Here is a 20,281-nt window from a genome sequence, read left to right as displayed (position 1 = left end):
ATACACAATGGAATATTATGCAGCCATCAAAAGGAATGAGATCTTGCCATTTGCAACGACGTGGATGGAACTGGAGGGTGTTATGCTGAGTGAAATAAGTCAATCAGAGAAAGACATGTATCATATGACCTCACTGATATGAGGAATTCTTAATCTCAGGAAACAAACTGAGGGTTGCTGGAGTGGTGGGGGATGGGAGGGATGGGGTGGCTGGGTGATAGACATTGGGGAGGGTATGTGCTATGGTGAGCGCTGTGAATTGTGCAAGACTGTTGAATCACAGATCTGTACCTCTGAAACAAATAATGCAATATATGTTAAGAAAAAAAAAGCAGGAGGGGAAGAATGAAGGGGGGTAAATCGGAGGGGGAGACGAACCATGAGAGACAATGGACTCTGAAAAACAGGGTTCTAGAGGGGAGGGGGGTGGGGGGATGGGTTAGCCTGGTGATGGGTATTAAAGAGGGCACGTTCTGCATGGAGCACTGGGTGTTATGCACAATGAATCATGGAACACTACATCAAAAACTAATGATGTAATGTATGGTGATTAACATAACAATAAAAATTTAAAGAAAAAAATGGCTAGGAGCTAGTACACGGACCTGGAATCAGGCTGCAACCTCAGCCGCGCCTGCTACCCGCCGCCTGCCACCGCCTCTGGACCATGGACCCCCGCAAAGTGAGCGAGCTTCGGGCCTTTGTGAAAATGTGTAAGCAGGATCCGAGCGTTCTGCACACCGAGGAAATGCGCTTCCTGCGGGAGTGGGTGGAGAGCATGGGGGGTAAAATACCACCTGCCACTCATAAAACTAAATCAGAAGACAATATCAAGGAAGAAAAAACAGATGGTAAGAAGGCGGAGGAAAACATAAAGACAGACGAACCATCAAGTGAGGAAAGTGATCTAGAAATTGACAATGAAGATGTGATTGAACCAGATACTGATGCCCCTCAAGAAATGGGAGATGAAAATGTAGAGATAACTGAGGAAGTGATGGATCAGGCAAATGATAAAAAAGTGGCTGCCATTGATGCCCTAAATGATGGTGAACTACAGAAAGCCGTTGACTTGTTCACAGATGCCATCAAACTGAATCCTCGCTTGGCCATTCTCTATGCCAAGAGAGCCAGTGTCTTCATCAAATTACAGAAGCCAAATGCTGCCATTCGAGACTGTGACAGAGCTATTGAAATAAATCCTGATTCAGCTCAGCCTTATAAGTGGCGAGGGAAAGCACACAGACTTCTGGGCCATTGGGAAGAAGCAGCACATGATCTTGCCCTTGCTTGTAAACTGGATTACGATGAAGATGCTAGTGCAATGCTGAAAGAAGTTCAACCGAGGGCCCAGAAACTTGCTGAACATCGGAGAAAGTATGAGCGAAAACGTGAAGAGCGAGAGATCAAAGAATAGAAAGGGTTAAGAAGGCTCAGGAAGAACATGAGAGAGCCCAGAGGGAGGAAGAAGCCAGACAACAATCAGGAGCTCAGTATGGCTCTTTCCCAGGTGGCTTTCCTGGGGGAATGCCTGGTAATTTTCCTGGAGGAATGCCTGGAATGGCAGGGGGGATGCCTGGAATGGCAGGAATGCCTGGGCTCAATGAAATTCTTAGTGATCCAGAGGTTCTCGCAGCCATGCAGGATCTAGAAGTTATGGTGGCCTTCCAGGATGTGGCCCAGAACCCAGCGAATATGTCAAAATATCAGAGCAGTCCAAAGGTTATGGATCTCACCAGTAAATTGTCAGCCAAATTTGGAGGTCAAGCATAATGCCCTTCTGACAAATAAAGCCCTTGCTGAAGGAAAAGCAACGATCACCTAATGGATGTCGCAATAATACAAACCAGTGTACCTCTGACCTTCTCATGAAGAAAGCTGGGGTGCTGTGAAGAGAATCCCTACCCCTCTGCCCCACATGCAACTGAAACATTCTATAGTGGTTTGCCATTAGGGTATTCATTCAGATAATGTTTTCCTACTAGGAATTACAAACCTTAAACACTTTTTAAACCTTAAAAATATTTAAAAACATATTAAAAGGGTGTGTTAGTCCCTACATTTTTCTTTACTAAAAAAAAAAAAATTGGCTAAATTGCTTTGGTTTGAGGAATGAATGAGAAGTGAGAAGATGATACAACAAACATAGAATACTGAGAAATTGGGCTTTGAAGAGGAGGAAAGAAAGGGTGGTGGTGGTAGTTGGAGGGAGGTAGAGGTATGGGTAGTTTTTCATGATGGGAATGTCTTGAACATGTTTAAATGCTAATATAAAGAAGCCAGGAGAGAGTAGTGATAGTCAATAGTATGAGTTCCTGAGAAAGTGGATAGGCTCCTGAGAAAATGAATCCAGAACACCAGTGAAGCAATTTGACTTATACAGGAGGAAAAATACCTCTGTCACTATAGGAGAACAGAGGAAATAATGAATAGGAGCAAATGCAAGTGGTAACATTTGAGGGCGTTGGGAATTTAGAAATCCTTCAATGAATGAGCCAATTTGTGAAGAAGGAAAGCAACATAGTTTGACAAGCGAAGAAAACATTTCACATGGGGATAATGAAAGGGGAAACAACCATTATTTTGTTCAGTTCTTATAAATCCTATTTTAGTGTTATGATGTGGCTACTTCTATAAATATATGAATGAAATATCTTCCACAAAGTTTTGCTTTTTTATTTCCAAAACATTTGCTTTCTCGTCTGTACTTTGAGTTTTATAGTACATCTTGAAACTGAATGATAGGCTAGACTACGTATTTATATATATATTTTTCTTCCAAAGACTGTTATGTGACACATTCCAAAAAATGTGACTGAACTTAAAATACTTAAAGAAACTTATTTTTACAAGGTATCAAAACTGGAACAAGAGCTTCAAAAACAAAGGGAAAGTTCAGCTGAAAAGTTGAGAAAAATGGAGGAGAAATGTGAAGCAGCCATACATGAAGCCGATTTGAAAAGGCAAAAAGTTATTGAGCTTACTGGTACTGCCAGGTAAAATGAATATGTCACTTTTTCTTTTTCTTCCTATTTCAACATCAGTAGTTACCTAAATTTCAATATCAGATAATGTTAAATGAAGCATTTGCTTAAGGATTTAATTTCTTCACAACCTGTGTTATTAGCATTTTGTTTGTACCTTTATATCCTTCTTTATATTATAGTTTAAAATCCTTTATCCTCCTATTGTATTATAAGTTCCTTAAGGCCTAAATAATTTCTGGTTTATTTTAGGGTCCTCCCACAACAATTAGCATAGTTCCCTATACCTCATAGGCACTCAGCAACTGTTGTGTTATATTAAATTGTGAATAGTATTAAAAGTTTTAGGCAAAGATCTCGTTTAAAACTTTCATGATGTCTAATTGTTTATGGGAAAGAGTAACAATAGAATACAGCAGTGGTTCTGAACCTTAACTGAACATTAAAATGACCTGAGGAGCTTTAAAAAGTACTGATGGCTAGGTCTCACCTCTAAGGATTCTGATTTAATTTGGCTGAGCCGGGCCCAGGAATCAATAGTTAATTGGTTAAGAAAGGGACCCATAAACTGAAAGCATTCCCTAGCTTGCACAGACCTCTTATGCTTTGCCTACAAGAGTTTACATAATTAATAATACTCTCATAATTAACCCACCATGCTACCAGCAGGAGTCAAGAATTAACTTAGGCACTTGAACTAAAACACTTGTCCCCAGGTTCCCTCTCTCCCACTGACAGGAGTAAAGATCAGGCCTTGTGCATTGAGTAGCAAGTTTCTTTTCTAGATGTCAACTCTCTCAGCTGGGTCAAGAGGATTGCCCTGTGTTTAAGACTAAGAATACAGTTCTTCAGACCTTCTTTCTTCCATTGACTGGTGTCTCCCACACAACAGCCTCACCACCAGTGTCTACTTGAATAGTTACATAGTAACTTTATCCTTGCTTATGCCAGACACCACAACAAGCTGTGTATTTCCAGGTCAACAGTCATCTCTCATACTAATTCCCCAAACCTCACCATGTGTACTGTTTCCTTCTCTCAGCTTATCCCAACTTCTGAGACTTCTACTTGTCCTCTGGAATTCTAAGTCCATCCTGAAAGACATTCTCTATATTCCCTACTTCTTTTCTCTTGCTTTAACAGAAATCTTACTCTTCCCTGAGCACTTTGCTTCTTGTCCTGTAGCCCTCTAAAGTAAAAATTTTTTCCCACAGTTCTTGTACCTCACAGGGTTGAGATATGGAATAGTATAACATACTCCGTGAACCTCTGGTCTTCAGACCATATCATCCCTCACTGTTGCTGACACCTACAGGCCACCTCATGTAGTATTGCTTCCTCCAATACCACTCCTGTCATTATTCTTGAGGATTTCAATATCTGTTACCTGATCCTTCTGAGATGTTACCTTCTCATTTTAAAGATTCCTCTCCTCTAATGATCTTGAGCTCTATCATACCTCAGCCACTCACTCACATGATTTATTCTAGATCTTATCGTTTCCAATATCTCCAGTTTTTCCGTAACCTGAATATTAGGCATCTATACCTCTGTTATCACCTGATTCCCTTTAATACCCCAAATTCAACAATTCTTTGATCTCACCAGGACTTAATTCATCAGTTCCATCACTGTTTCATTCTCTGATGTCCTCTCCTTTCTTTACCCAGCTTAAATTCTAGTCAGTCATTAAAATCAATGATTTGCATCTACTTGCAACTCTCTTACCTCTCTCTCACTTTTTTCTACACAGCACTAAAAATCCAACTCACACTACTCCATGCTTTCATCTTTAGAGAAGTTGGAGGAAAATATAAGCACACTGACCAGTCTTACTTTAAATTCACAATTTCATATGTATACATAATTTTGCATATTGTTTTAGGAGTTTTATAGTTCTCCTCAAGTTCATTCGTGGACATCAGATTAAAAACCTCTTGAACAAATCCACATTTGTCTAAGTTGCATTTACAAAAGAAATGTTCCTGCTTGCAAACTCAATTTGCAAAATATCAAAGACCTAAAAGAACAACAACAAAAAATGTTGATTCAAAGCACATCAGTTCTACCCACCATTGAGGCTAATATTAGCACTTGTTTACTTAGTGAATATCACTTTGGAGTTACCAACAAATGAACCTAAAACTTTCTTTCACTATGTTGATTTGTCTATAGGTAGAGGATCTTCCATGTTGGAATAAGCTCAGGACTGACTGAAAGTTAGTAAACCTGATTCTCTCAACTGTTAATAACTATTCATCTTATCCCAGACAATTCACTAACCTTCCAGTTTCCTCATCTGTAAAGCAAGAAAGTTGCACTAGTCTGGAAATCTCTAGTCCCTTGTAAAGCTAAAAAGGATGACATAAATAATAAAGGTCTGAATAAAAATAACTGACTTGATTCTCCTATGAGTAGTATTGTCATTCTGGTGAATATTTTGATTGCTTGGTTTCCTTATTTTCTGTGTTGCAGATAACAGAAATTCCAGATGAATCAGATACCTATCCATGGCTGTTCTCAGTATACAAAGCTTTTCACAAGCTAACTGTAGATAGATTGAAAAGACAGCTAGCCTTGCTAAATATTACCAGGTAGTACAGTCGTACCTAGTGGTACATAATTGGTGCAGAATTACAATATTTTAGTTGGAGGATTTTTAATAATATGACCTAAGTGTGACCTAGGATTCTGACTAGATGTTTTGCTGATATTTGCCCTTATATAACTTGCAGATTTTGTTTAGTCAGAGACAAGTCAGTTGGCTCTTAGTTTTCCAAATTATCATTTATTAATTGTTTTATTTTTTGTTTTTAACTAGGCAAGTAAAACTTGAGATGGATCAGTACAGAGAAGAACTCCCTAAAATGGAAAAAGAAATAATGTACCTAAAAAGAGATGGAGAAAATAAAGCAATGCATCTCTCTCAGTTAGACATGATCTTAGAACAGACAAAGACAGAACTAGATAAGAAGACAAATTCTGGTAAGCAACATGTTAGCTGAGCTTATCTGCCTGTATATTTATATTTAGAAAGTGGAATAAAGTGAGAATTTGGGTTAGTAGGGCTGGAAGGGACAATGAGTGGTCAGTATTTTGCCTCTTATAGATGAATAAAATTGGATATTCTTAACTATAATTATTTACAATTTTTTTTTAAGATTTTCTTTATTTATTTGACAGAGAGAGACACAGTGAGAGAGGGAACACAAGCAGGGAGAGTGGGAGAGGGAGAAGTAGGCTTCCCGCTGAGCGGGGAGCCCGATGTGGGACTCGATCCCAGGACCCTGGGATCATGACCTGAGCTGAAGGCAGACACTTAACGACTGAGCCACCCAGGCGCCCTACAGATTTTTAATAACATTGTTTTTATGTAGTTCTAAAATTATTTTTTCCTTTTAACAGTGAAGGAATTAGAAAAATTACAGCACCACACTGAAACTGAACTAACAGAAGCTTTGCAGAAACGGGAAGCATTAGAGTCTGAACTCCAAAATGCACATGGAGAGTTAAAAAGTACTTTAAGACAACTTCAGGAATTGAGAGATGTACTACAGAAGGCTCAATTATCATTAGAGGAAAAATACACTACTATAAAGGATCTCACAGCTGAACTTAGGTGCGTTAAATAGTAAGAAATGATACCACGATTACAGGTATTTCACTTTATTACTCTGATTTCTTGGGTCATACAGTAAAGTTTACTGTTTAATTCTAGATGTCTAAATTTCTCAACTGCCTTTGGCTCACTGTTGTTCATCCCAGTTAGCCTGTCCCATGCTCTGTTTAACTAATTCAGCCATTCCTCATGACTAATATTTCTATCCTTGGTCTTTGGACATTGTATTTTCACCCTCTCCTATATTATATAGTGGTAAAAAATGATTGGAACAGCATACAGCAGTGGTTAATAGCAAAATAATGTTAATAATGCCAATGTTTTCTTTGTATTAAGATCTTATTTTGTGCCAGGATTATGCCAGGGGCTTCCTATATGATCTGACTCATTTCTTTACAATAAACCTATCATATACATATTACCACCTTTTTATACTTGAGAAAACTGAGGCTTGAGAAAATGAAGTAAAATACCCAAGGTCACATAATCAGGTCCAGAGAAGGGAGTTAAACACAAGTTTGTCCAACTCTAAAATCTGGGTTCTTAGATTAGCAATGATAGCATAAAATGCTGTTCCAGCACACGTCTATGGTGAGTGGGGGTGGAGAGCCAGATGAGAACCAAGGTGTGGGAAATAGATTCCAGAAAGGAAAACAGAATTACAAACCAGGATGTGAAATGTGGGATGACAGGATAGAGAGCAGCAAGAGGACCCAGGAACTTAGATGTATCCCATGACTCAGTGCAGGACCCTGTCTCTTTTCTACCCACAAATTCATTCTTAGTAAATTTCATATAACTTTAAATACTGTGTGTCAGACTTCCAAACCCACATCTCTAGTAATGGCATCTTAAACTTGGCCAAAACAGGACTCTTTTTTTTCTCTCCATAACCCTACCCTTCCTCCATCTCAGAATCATGCAGTTGCTCCAACTGGAAATCTGAAAGATTAGTCTTATCTCTTTGCCTGTCTCTTTTTTCATCCAACCTATTAGGAATTCATGTCAACTTTATTTCCAAAACATATTCTGAAATCCATTGATTTCTTGGCCTCTTTTCTGTTACCACCTTAGCATAAAGCCATCATCATCTCTCACCTGGTCTGTTGCTGTGGTTTCCCTAGTGGTCTCCCAGCTTAAATGCCTGACCCTCCCCACAGTCCATTTCAGTTTATAGAGTTAAGTTTATGATTTAAAACATAACAGAAATGGACTTAAGCTTATTATTTAACACATAAATCAGATTATATTGTGTCCCTACTTAACCTTTCCAATGGCTTCCCAAAATACTCAGAATAAAATCCAACCTTCTTGGGAAATATAAATCAGAACTGCATTGAGATACTGCTTCACACCCTCTCAGATGACCATGATAAAAATAAACAAAAAACCCCAAAACTGAAAATAACAAGTGTTAGCAAGTGTGTAGAGAAATTGGAACCCTTCTACTTTGATGTTGGAAAATTAAAATGATACAGTTGCCTGTGGAAAATAGTTTGGCATAGTTAATAAGTTAAATATAGAATTACCATGTAACTCATTAATTCTACTCCTGGTTATTTCCCCAAAAGAGTTAAAAACATCATGTTCAAAAAAAATGATGTATAAATGTTCATAGCAGCTCTGTTCACAATAGCCACTAAATGGAAACAACCCAAATATTCATCAGTAGTTGAATGGATAAACACAATGTGATATATCCATATAGGGAATATTATTCAGCCATGAAAAGGAATAAAGTACTGATATCTGCTACAACATAGATGAACCTTGAAAATATTAGGCTAAATGAAATAAACCAGATATGTGTTTTTTGATTCCATTTATATGAAATATCTAGAATTAGCAAATACATAGAGATAGAAAGCAGATTAATGGTTGCTGGGAACTAGGGGGTGGGACAATGGACAATAACTGCAGATGGGTGTGAAATTTTCATTTGGAGTAATGAATAACTGGAAATAGTGGTGATGGTTATACAACATTGTGAATTCACTTAACGTAACTGAACTGTACACTTTAAAGTGGTTAAAATGGTAAATGGTTAAAATGGTAAATAGTATATGTATTTTACCACGCTTTAAAAAAAAAAAAAAAGCCAAGCTCCTTATCATGGAATACAAAGCCCTGGATGACAGGGTTCCTACCTATTTCTCTGGCCTTGTTTCGTACTGTTCCCTTTTCTCCTGGCCTTTTTGTTGGTACTTAAAACTTAGTAAATTTTTCCTACCTTTTGACTTTGCTGTAGCTGTTTCTTTGGCCTGAAATAATGGTTGAATGGCCTTCTTGCCTTTCATATTACCTCAGAGGGCCTTTTTCTGACCGCCTGCTCTCAAGTAGCCACCCAGGCACTATCTCATCACTGTCTTTAATGCTCTAACATAGCACTTTATGTTTTTTTGTTGTTTATTATTTATAGTCTGTCTTCTCTATTGGACCTATTAGTATGTATGCTCCATGTGATGAAGGACATCTATCTTATTGACTATTAAATTCACAGTACATAGAGCCCTGATGTATAGGAAGCATCCAATAAATATTTGCTAAATGGTTAAGTGAATGAGTAGATGAAAGAAGTAAAAATGAAATCTTAAATTCTAGCTAATAACTGAGTTTTTGGAAAATCAGCTATTCACTTATACAACTATCTTTAGAATTCATTTCATAATAACTTATTAATGTAGCCTTGTATTTTATAACTGCTGAGACTTTTTAAGATTTCATTCATTTATTTATTTATTTATTTATTTATTTATTTATTTATTTATTTATTTATTTATTTATTTTAGAGAGAGCATGTGAGCGGGGGGGAGAAGCAGAGGGAGAGGGACAAGCAGACTCTGCACTCAGTGCAGAGCCTGATGAGGGGCTTGATCCCATGACCCTGGACATCATGACCTGAGCCTAAATCAAGAGTTGGTCACTCAACTGACTGAGCCACCCAGGCACCCCTAACTGTTGAGACTTTTAAGAGAATAGTAAACAGTTCATTAAAGAAATTCACAATCTGCTTTTTAAAATCAGTACCTTTGTTCAATATTGTTCATATTTAAGTCTGGAAAACTATAAAGATTTTCGAGATCAACAACATTTTTAGCCTTTGTCATATCAAAACATAGAGTTCCAAATTAAAATTCTTTGCATTCTCTGATCTGAGTAGTAGAAGTCTTAAAGTTGTGTCAGTATTAAGCATTTTCATAATATAAAATTATAAATAAGTTAAGGTTTTAGGAGAGCTAGAGTTTACAAAAAAAATGTTTCTATATTAGAGTTCAGTACTTCACTATATATAAGGTGTCATTTGAGTAAAATTCCCATGAGAAACACAGTGGTCATTGAACTGTGGATATCAGAGATACCAACCATGAGATAAATGCCTCATGCAATTGTAATAAACTCACAGCTATTATATAGAAATGACTTTCAAATGCTCCCCTGATCTGTAAATGAAAAATATGGACATACTTTAAAAATTCTTATAATGATTCAGTTTTATATCTTGGGAGTACTTTAACATTTAGCTTAAATTGTCTACAGTAGTAGTGTTTGAGTTAACTTTTGCCTTTTGAGAATACTTTATTAAAGTAACTATTGATACCATTTTCTTTATTCAGTATTTCTTTAATTTGAGCCCTTTCAGTCAGAAATAATTGCATATGTTTTATCACTTTTAACTTATAGGATGCTAACCCAATCGACTTAATTTTTTAAAACTATAATATTCCTACTATTTGCTTTGATCTTTTTCCTTTGATAAATTGCAGAGAATACAAGATGGAGAATGAAGATAAAAAGCAAGAACTCCTTGAAATGGATCAGGCACTTAAGGAGAGAAATTGGGAACTAAAGCAAAGAGCAGCTCAAGTTGGTTTTCTTAATTATATTTAATGAAATTTTCTGTTACAGTACAATCATGCAAGGTTTTAGAGATGACCACTTTTTGGTAAAATGGACGTTTTTAAAGCATATATGTTTTTCTGTGCACATTAATACATAAAAAATTAGAAATATGTCATCTTTCTTCATCTTGCTATTTTTTTTTTAAGATTTTTATTTATTTGACAGAGAGAGAGAGTAAGAGAGGGAACACCAGCAGAGGGTATAGGAGAGGGAGAAGCAGGCTTCCTGCTGAGCAGGGAGCCCTATGTGGGGCTCCATCCCAGGACCCTGGGATCATGATCTGAGCTGAGGCAGACGCTTAACAACTGAGCCACCCAGGTGCCCCCATCTTGCTATTTTTATAGAAAGTCAATTTTTGAGAATGAAGGCTAGCTTAGTATCTGAACTTTTTGATCTCTTAAATTATTGCATATCCTAAGACAACGGGATTAAAGGAGTTATTCTAACTCCTTTAATAGTGTGTTGGAGGAATGAAACTATTCAAAAGGCATCTTTTTTAAAGACTTTCTTAGATCAGTTTTAGGTTCACAGTGAAATTGAGCAGAAGGTACAGAGATTTCCCATATATACCTTGCTGCCATAAATGCACAGCCCTTGGAGCAGTTCCTGTCTGCTGCTAAGGTTTCCACTAGAGATGCAAGAAAAAAGTGTCCTCACGCTTTCTGTCCGTCTCATTGTGGCAGTCAAGATTGAATGGGGGAGTGCAGGGAAAAACCAAAAGAATTTCTGCAAATCAAAAGTAACCTTGTCAACAATGAAATCTTGTTTTACTCCAAAATAAATAAATAAATAAATAAATGCATAGCCTTCCCCATTATCAACATTCCCCACCCAAGTGGTACATTCGATAATAGTTGATGAATCTACACATTATAATCATCCAAACTCCATAATTTACATTACACTTCACTCTTGGTGTGTACATTCTGTGGGTTTGGACAAATGTTTAATGACACGTATCCATCATTATGGTATCATCCAGGGTATTTTCATTGCCCTAAAAATTTTCTTTGCTCTACCTTTATCCTTCTTCCTCTTCCCCCATCCCTAGCAACCACTGATCTTTTTTATTGTCTCCATCATTTTGCCTTTTCCAGAATGTCATATAGTTGAAATCATATAGTACATAGTCTTTTTATTTTGGTTTCTTTCACTTAGTAATATTCATTTAAGTTTTCTTCACATCTTTTTGTTGCTTGATAGCTCATTTCTGTTAGCACTGAATAATATTACATTGTCTAGATGTACTACAGTTTACTTATCCATTCACCTACTGAAGGGCATCTTGGTTGCTTCCAAGTTTTGACAATTAAATGAATAAAGCTGCTATAAACATCTGTGTGCAGGTTTTTGTGTGGACATAAGTTTTTGACTCCTTTTGGTAATTACCAAGGGGCATGATTGCTGGATCATATGGTAAGAGTATGTTTAGTTTTATCAGACACTTCCAAACTGTGTTCCCAAGTGGCTTGTAGCATTTTGCATTCTTAACAGCAATGAATGTGAATTCCTGTTGCTCCACATCCTGGCTAGCATTTGGTGTTGTCAATGTTTTGGATTTGGCCATTCTAATTAGTGTGTGGTGGTATCTCCTGGTTAATTTGCACTTCTCAGATGACATCATATGATATGGAGGGCATTTTCCTGTGCTTATTTTCTATCTGTATATCTTTTTTGGTGAGGTGTCTGTTACAGTCTTTGGCTCATTTTTTAATTGAGTTGTTTGTTTTCTTACTGTTGAATTTTAAGAGTTCTTTGTATATTTTGGATACATTTTTCAGATGTGTCTTTTGCAAATATTTTATTCCAGTTTGTGGCTTTAATTCACAATCTTTTGACATTGGCTTTCACAGAGCTGAAGTTTTTAATTTTAATGACATCCAGCTTATTAATTATTTCTTTCATGAATTATGCCTTTGGCTTTGCATCTAAAAAGTCATCACCAAAGGTCATCCAAGGCTTTCCTCTATGTTATCTTCTAGAAGTTTTATAGTTTTGCAAGGTCTGTGATCCATTTTGAGTTAATTTTTGTGAAGGGTGTGGTGTAGACTCATTTTTTTGCATGTTGTTGTCCACTTATTCCAGCACCATTTGTTGAAAAGGTATTTTTTCTCCATTGTATTGCCTTTGCTCCTTTGTCAAAGGTTAATTAACATATTTAGTTTCTGGATTCTATTCTGTACAATTATTTATTCACCTGTGTTTTGCCAATACCAAGGTCTGTTTACTGTAGCTTTTTAAGTGTCTTGAAGTCAGGTAATGTCACTCTTCCAACTTGGTTCTTCTACAGTATCATGTTGGATATTCTGGGTGTTTTGCCTCTCCATGTAAATTTTAGAATCAGTTTGTCAATATCCACAAATTAATTTGCTGGAATTCTGATTGGAATTGCCTTGAATGTATAGATTTAGTTGGGAAGAACCGACATCTTGAATCTTGAAAATATTGAGTCTTCCTATCCATGAACATGGACTATCTCTCTATTTAATTCTTTGATTTCTTTCATTAGAGTTTTGTAGTTTCTCTTTATAGATCTTGATATATTTAACTTGATTTATACCTAAGTATTTTGTTTTGGGGAGTGCTAATGTAAATCATTATGTTTTAAATTTCAAATACCACTTGTTTGTTGCTGGTATATAGGAAAGTGACTGATTTTGTATACTCCTTGTATCCTTCGATCCTGCTATAATCACTTATTAGTTCTAGGAATTATTTTGTCAAATCTTTTGGATTTTCTACCTAGATGATTATGTCATCTATAAACATAGTTTTGTATTCCTTTCAAATATGTATATCTTTTATTTCTTTTTCTTGTCTTACTGCATTAGCTAGGACTGCTAGAACAGTGTTGAAAAGCAGTAGTAAGAGAGAATATCCTTGCTTTGTATCTGATCTTCGTGGGAACGTTTTGAGTTTCTCACCATTAAGTATGATGCTAGCTGTTGTTTTTCTATAGATATTCTTTATTAAGTTGAGGAAGTTCCCTTCTATTCCTTGTTTACTGAGAGTTTTTATGATGAAGGTGTGTTGAAATGTCTTTATCTGGTTTTGTTATTAGGGTAATACTGGCCTCATAGAATGAGTTAGAAAGTATTTCCTCTGCTTCTGTCTTCTGAATTGGATTGCAGAGAATTGGTATAATTTCTTTCTTAGATGTTTGGTAGAATTCACCAGTGAGCCCATCTGGACCTGCTTCTTTCTGTTTGGGAAAGTTATTAATCATTAATTTCTTTAATATATATATAAACATATTTAGATTGTCTCTTCCTGTGTGAGTTTTGGTAGATTCTGTTTTTTACATAATTGGTCTGTTTCATTAGTTTTATTAAGTTTGTGGTCAGAGAGTTGTTATAGTATTCCTTATTATCCTTTTAATGTCTATGAGAGTTTTAGTAATGTCTTCTCTTTCATTTCTGGTATTAGTAATTTGTGTCCTCTCTCTTTTTTTCTTAGCCTGGCTAGAGGGATATTGATTTTATTGATCTTTTCGAGAATCAGCTTTTGGTTTTGTTGATTTTCTGTTGATTTCCTGATTTTAATTTTACTGATTTCTGCTTTAATTTTTATTATTTCTTCTGCTTACTTTGGATTTAATTTCTTCTTCTTTTTCTAGTTTCCCAAAGTGGTAGCTTAAGTGATTGATTTCAGATCTTCTTTTCTAATATATGCATTCAGTGCTGTACATCTTCCTCCAAACACTGCTTTTTCTGCATTCCACAATTTTTGTTATGTTGCATTATTTAGCAGCTTTTATTTAGCATAAAATGAAGTCTAAATCATTTATTTGTTATTTATGAACATAGTTTTATCTTTTCTTTAAGTTTCTGTAATACATATGAGGCTTAAGATTCAATATTAATAAGCAATGAATATTTTTCTTATTTTGTAAAATAATTTGAGGTGAGTTTATGTTTCAGTTATACCTACTGTAAACAATTTTAAGACACCTTCTAAGTACACAGTTTTTCACATTAGAATAAAGTCAAGTAATAGCTTAATGTTACTTTTTTTTTTTAAGATTTTATTTATTTATTTGACAGAGACAGAGTGAGAGAGGGAACACAAGCAGGGGGAGTGGGAGAGGAGAAGCAGGCTTCCTGACAAGCAGGGAGCCCGATGCAGGGCTCGATCCCAGGACCCTGGGATCATGACCTGAGCTGAAGGTAGACACTTAACGACTGAGCCACCCAGGAGTCCCTTAATGTTACTTTTGTATTAACCATAAGAGACTCTTAATCTCAGGAAAACAAACTGAGGGTTGCTGGAGTGGAGGAGGGTGGGAGGTATGCAGTGGCTGGGTGATGGACATTGGGGAGGGTATGTGCTATGATGAGCGCTGTGAATTGTGTAAGACTGATGAATCACAGACCTGTACTCCTGAAACAAATAATACATTTTATGTTAACAAAAAAAATGTTACTTTTGTATTTAGGTTACACATTTGGATATGACTATTCGTGAGCATAGGGGAGAAATGGAACAGAAAATAATTAAATTAGAGGGTACTCTGGAGAAATCAGAATTGGAACTTAAAGAAAGCAACAAACAGGTAAATTATTTAACATTACATATTTTATATTGTTTTGAAAAATAACTCCTTAACTGTAAGCATCTATTATTCACATAATATGGCTTTTTTTATAGAACACATACAATAAAAATACTACATAATTTTTTTTAAGATTTTATTTATTTATTTGACAGAGAGACAGCGAGAGAGGGAACACAAGCAGGTGGGGTGGGAGTATTGGGCACCCCAATACTACATAATTTTAATCACCTTGTGCATGCTACTTTAAATTCATTTTTCTCAGGCACCTGGGTGGCTCAGTCATTAATCGTCTGCCTTCAGCTCAGGTCATGATCCCAGGGTCCTTGGATTGAGCCCCGCGTAGGGCTCCCTGCTCCACGGGAAGCCTTCTCCCTCTCCCATTCCCCCTACTTGTGTTCCCTCTCTCGCTGTCTCTCTCTCTCTCTCTGTCAAAAAATAAATAAAATCTTTAAAAAAATAAATAAATTCATTTTTCTCCTCTTAATTTTCCCCCAGTTTTATTGACATATAAATAACAGAAGTTGCATATATTTGAGGTTTACAGCATGTTTGATATATATTTACACTGTGAAGTAATTGTCACAATCAAGCTAATTAACATATCCATCACCTCAATTATTTTATTTATTTTTGCTGAGAATGCTTAAGGTCTATTCTCTTAGCAAATTTCAAGTATACGATACAGTATTACTAACTATAGTCGTATGCTGTACGTTAGATTTCCAGAATTTACTCAACCTATATAACCGAAACCTTATATGCTTTGAACATTTCCTCATTTTCCTCACTCCCTAGCCCCTGGTGATTACCTTCTTAATGTTATTTCGAATGTAGTTTTTCTTCTCTCAATGTTTCCACATATTTATCATCATGTGTGCCTGTTTGAATATGTATAAAATATCTCTGGAAGGATTTGTAATTCTCTTAACTGTGGTTGCCTCTAAGGAAGAAACATAGTGGAAAGAGGACTTTGTTTTCACTAACTATATTTTTCACCTCTTGTACATATTACCTATAAAATTACTTGTGAGGTCATGTAACATCTGTTTTAATGTACTCTAATTTTCCTTTCTTATACAAATGTGGTTGAGATTTTCATCTCTTTTAGTATATTTTAGGTATACAAATAAGCATCTTATTAAGCATAAGAATTCTGATGTTAATGTCTGAATTATGGTGGTCTTAAGAAAAACACATTTTTATATTTTGCTGTTGTATGTGTTTGACTTACTTGGACTGCAGTTATGATTAAAGAACTATTTTTCCTTAGTTGCATTAATACTGCTCTGTTTAAAAATCAGATAGACAGTTTGAATGAAAAATTGCAAAATTCCAAAGAACAGCTTCGAGGAAAAGAGTTTATAATGCTACAAAATGAACAGGAGATAAGTCAACTGAAAAAAGAAAATGAACGAACACAACAAAAGATGAAAGAAATGGAAAGTGTAAGCAAATTATTTTCACCTAAGGAACAGAGTAATACTATCTAAAAAGTGATATAAATCTTTGTTTTAAACTGGTTGGTTTTAAAATATAGAAACTGTGCCATAAGTATTTTTAGGCTAATTATTTGTGTCAGATAATTATTGGTTTCTTTGATCTTTTTAAATATTTTACTCTGATGTTCCAGTTATAGGCAAGGACATCATCTTACTTTATATTGCCTACAGGCATTGGCATGGTATCTCTCACATAGTAAACCCACAATATGTGCTTACTTGGTCAACAGGTATTTATTGAGAACCTACTATGTAATAGAGCTGTAGATACAGATATTAATAAGATATACTCGTTTGTCCTTGAGGAACTCCATCCAGAGAATGAATGAACAGATAATAATTGTACATTATTGAGACCAAATACATTGAATTAGTTGCCAGATGAAGTTTGATGACTTCGTATTATCAGTTTGCATGTGTGTTGACTGGTGAACCTATTCTACCCACCTGCCTTTTTAAAAAGTGAATTTGCTTCTAAGAGCTCTCATATATGTAACTTTTTTGTTTTTAAATACTCTACTCAACTTTAAAACTTCACATATAGCTCTTTATTGTGTTTGATTATCTGTCTCCTCCAGTAGGATATAAAATCCTTAAGGGTAGCCACTTTGTCTCATTTGCTCACTCCTAAGTCCTCAATACCTAAAACAGCACATATCACATGTAATCATGAATAAATATTTGTTGAATTGTATACATAAATTAAGCAGGGTCTGTGAGAGCAAGTTTGGGCCCCGGGGAAAAGAAAATGATTATTGGCCCAGTCATTTCATGTTCCCTAACAAAGGCTGACTAAAAATATTTACATGAGATTTATACTGATATATAATACAGTTGGACCCAATGTCCCCATTCCAGACATCAGGGTCCTAATGATTTGTACTCATTTCTTTCCTTCTTATCAACCCTAAAGTCAATTACCTACCTTCTAATCTCCCTCACCAAGCTAATTTAGAACTAACTTTTCACAGATTCTTTTTTCCTCTAAGAACACAATACTTTACTAGGGATTTAACTGAGTAATGTAGAAATGTTTCAGAAGGAGTAGCAGTCCCAGTGGCAGATTTTACTTTTACAGAGAATAAGGTCATGACCTTAACCCAAACATGTGGATTAATGGTGGGTTTTGGTTATTCATGCCAATATATTCTCCGTCTGTGAAATAGATAATCAGATATTAGCTTCTTTTGTCTCTTTATATTATTACGTATTCTGCCACGTTATAGTCATAATGATAAAGGTTTATACAGCTTGCACATTAGTCATGCAAAATATACCAATTAGTCCCAGATTTATTATAGTACATTTTCTTATTAAAAAGGAAAAAAAAATTTTCTGAGTATCAGTTTCACAGTGGATGATATTGTGTGTTAAATTTTATAGAGATTGAGTTGGGTTGGGGAAATGACTTAATTAAAGAGAAATCAGAATAAGAAATAGGTTATCTATATCATTTCATTTTGAAACCTGCAAATATCTTGTGTATTTCAGGTTATGAAAGAACAAGAACAGTACATTGCAACTCAGTACAAGGAGGCCATAGATATGGAGCAAGAATTGAGGCTAACTCAACAGCAGATGCAGAACTCTCATGCAGAATTGTTGGAGGCTCGTCGTCAACAAGTCCAAGCACAGAGAGAGGTAGAAAGGCTGTCAAGTGAACTGGAGGAAATAAAGCAACTCTCTAAAGAAAAAGTAATCCCTATTCTAAATAATATTACCTTACTAAAAATCTTTAAAATTTTAGCATTTACTTTTTTAAATTGTAGATTATATTAAGTGTTACACACACTGAATGTACTTAATACTACTGAATTTTACACTTAAAACTGGTTAAAGTGGTAAATTTTATGTTATGTATATTTTACTAAAATTTTACGAAGAAAAATGTTATATTTAGTGTAGCCTAGTAATATAAGTAGGAGGACCTTCAGAAATGAGTTTTGGCCAAACTAATTAATTTTCAATGAATTAAGTTACAAGTACTTTAGAGGGAGAAGCAGGCTTCCCACAGAGCAGAGAGCCCTACGTGGGGCTGGATCCCAGGACTCTGGGATCATGACCTGAGCCAAAGGCAGAAGCTTAACGACTGAGCCACCCTGGTGCCCCAAAGCTAATCTTTTTTGAGTAAAATTTTTACATTTGTAGCTACTGTTAAAAGTGAAACTGACAGTCAAAATTTATAACTGTATGAAATCTGTAGTCCAGAACCCTTAGGGAGAGAAAGTGCTTTTAATAGCAAGAACAATAATATAAATGTATTTCCCCAGTATTTGGTAGAAGGTTAATAATTTTGCTTAAAAATAGTTAGATTGATATGCTTGGGTTAATTACTTAGACTTTGAGAAAAATGTATTTATTGAGTTTCAGAAAAGTGCCTCTGAGTCTTCTGCTTTTTATTATGCTTACTAATATAGGAATTGCATTAAAGTATCTTTACGTTTAATTTTGGTAAACTTAATGCTTTTATTCACATATCTGGTTGGTTAGACTAATAAAGAATATATAAGGCGGGGTGCCTGGGTGGCTTAGTTGGTTAAGCGTCTGCCCTGGACTAGGTCATAACCTGGGATGGAGCCCTGCGTCAGGCTCCCTGCTCAACGGGAGTCTGCTTCTCGCTCTCTGCCTCTGCCCCTCCCCCACTCATCTTGTGCTCTCTCTCTCTCTCTCTAATAAATAAATAAAATCTTTTTTTAATAGGTTCATAAATTACATCTTTTTTTAAAAGATCTTATTTATTTAAGAGTGAGAAAGAGAGCGAGCACGGGCAGGGGGAGAGGCAGAGGGAGAGGCAGACTCCCCACTGAGCAGGGAGCCTGACACGGGACCTGATCCCAGGACCCCAGGAACACGGGCCAAAAGCAGACACCCAACCAACTAAGTCACCCAGGCCACTCTAAAATCTTTTTTTAAAAACAGAATACATAAGGAATTTTTTTTAGAATATGTTGGCGTTTGGAAGTCTCCTAGGAAAAGCTCCTAGGAAGCTATCTACTTTTATCTCATCTCTGTCCTTATCAGAAGTATCTAAGTATAGTACAATTGATTTTATGTGGATCAGGTAAGCTCAATTAATCAAGAAAAAAAGTGGGGAATTATTTAAAGTGACAGTTTAACATGAAAAAATGCTCAACGACACTCAGCATCAGGGAAATACAAATCAAATACAAATACAAATCAAAACCATAATGAGATACCACCTGGCGGGGATGCGGAGAAAGGGGAACCCTCCTACACTGTTGGTGGGAATGCAAGCTGGTGCAACCACTCTGGAAAACAGTATGGAGGTTCCTCAAACAGTTGAAAATAGAGCTACCGTACGATCCAGCAATTGCACTACTGGGTATTTACCCCAAAGATACAAATGTAGGGATCCAAAGGGGTACGTGCACCCCAATGTTTATAGCAGCAATGTCCACAATAGCCAAACTGTGGTAAGAGCCAAGATGTTCATCAACAGATGAATGGATAAAGAAGATGTGGTGTATACACACACACACACACACACACACACACACACACACACACACACACACACAGGAATATTATGCAGCCATCAAAAAGGAATGAGATCTTGCCATTTGCAACGATGTGGATGGAACTGGAGGGTCTTATGCTGAGTGAAATAAGTCAATCAGAGACATGTATCATATGACCTTACTGATATGAGGAATTCTTAATCTCAGGAAACAAACAGGGTTGCTGGAGTGGTGGGGGGTGGGAG

The 20,281-nt window shown here is 36.1% G+C and overlaps 1 protein-coding gene and 1 pseudogene across 2 annotated transcripts in view; both read left to right on the top strand.

Moving 5' to 3' along the window:
- CCDC18 (coiled-coil domain containing 18) overlaps positions 1-20,281 on the top strand; it is a 113,436-nt gene that overhangs the window by 61,768 nt on the left and 31,387 nt on the right. For both annotated transcript variants that reach the window (XM_073896287.1, XM_025872214.2), the window contains exons 19-25: positions 2,854-2,996; positions 5,806-5,969; positions 6,390-6,603; positions 10,368-10,467; positions 14,939-15,055; positions 16,360-16,503; positions 18,049-18,252. In XM_073896287.1, coding sequence (XP_073752388.1) covers positions 2,854-2,996; positions 5,806-5,969; positions 6,390-6,603; positions 10,368-10,467; positions 14,939-15,055; positions 16,360-16,503; positions 18,049-18,252 — 1,086 coding nt within the window. The remainder of the gene's footprint in view (positions 1-2,853; positions 2,997-5,805; positions 5,970-6,389; positions 6,604-10,367; positions 10,468-14,938; positions 15,056-16,359; positions 16,504-18,048; positions 18,253-20,281) is intronic.
- LOC112824390 (hsc70-interacting protein pseudogene) lies at positions 601-2,036 on the top strand (annotated as a pseudogene).

This window comes from Callorhinus ursinus, unplaced genomic scaffold, assembly GCF_003265705.2.
Source record: "Callorhinus ursinus isolate GAN/ISIS: 27379988/994484 unplaced genomic scaffold, GSC_fseal_2.0 scaffold9, whole genome shotgun sequence".
Lineage (NCBI taxonomy): Eukaryota > Metazoa > Chordata > Mammalia > Carnivora > Otariidae > Callorhinus > Callorhinus ursinus.
The sequence above is the reverse complement of the archived record's forward strand: the minus strand, read 5'-3'. Positions and strand labels throughout refer to the sequence as shown.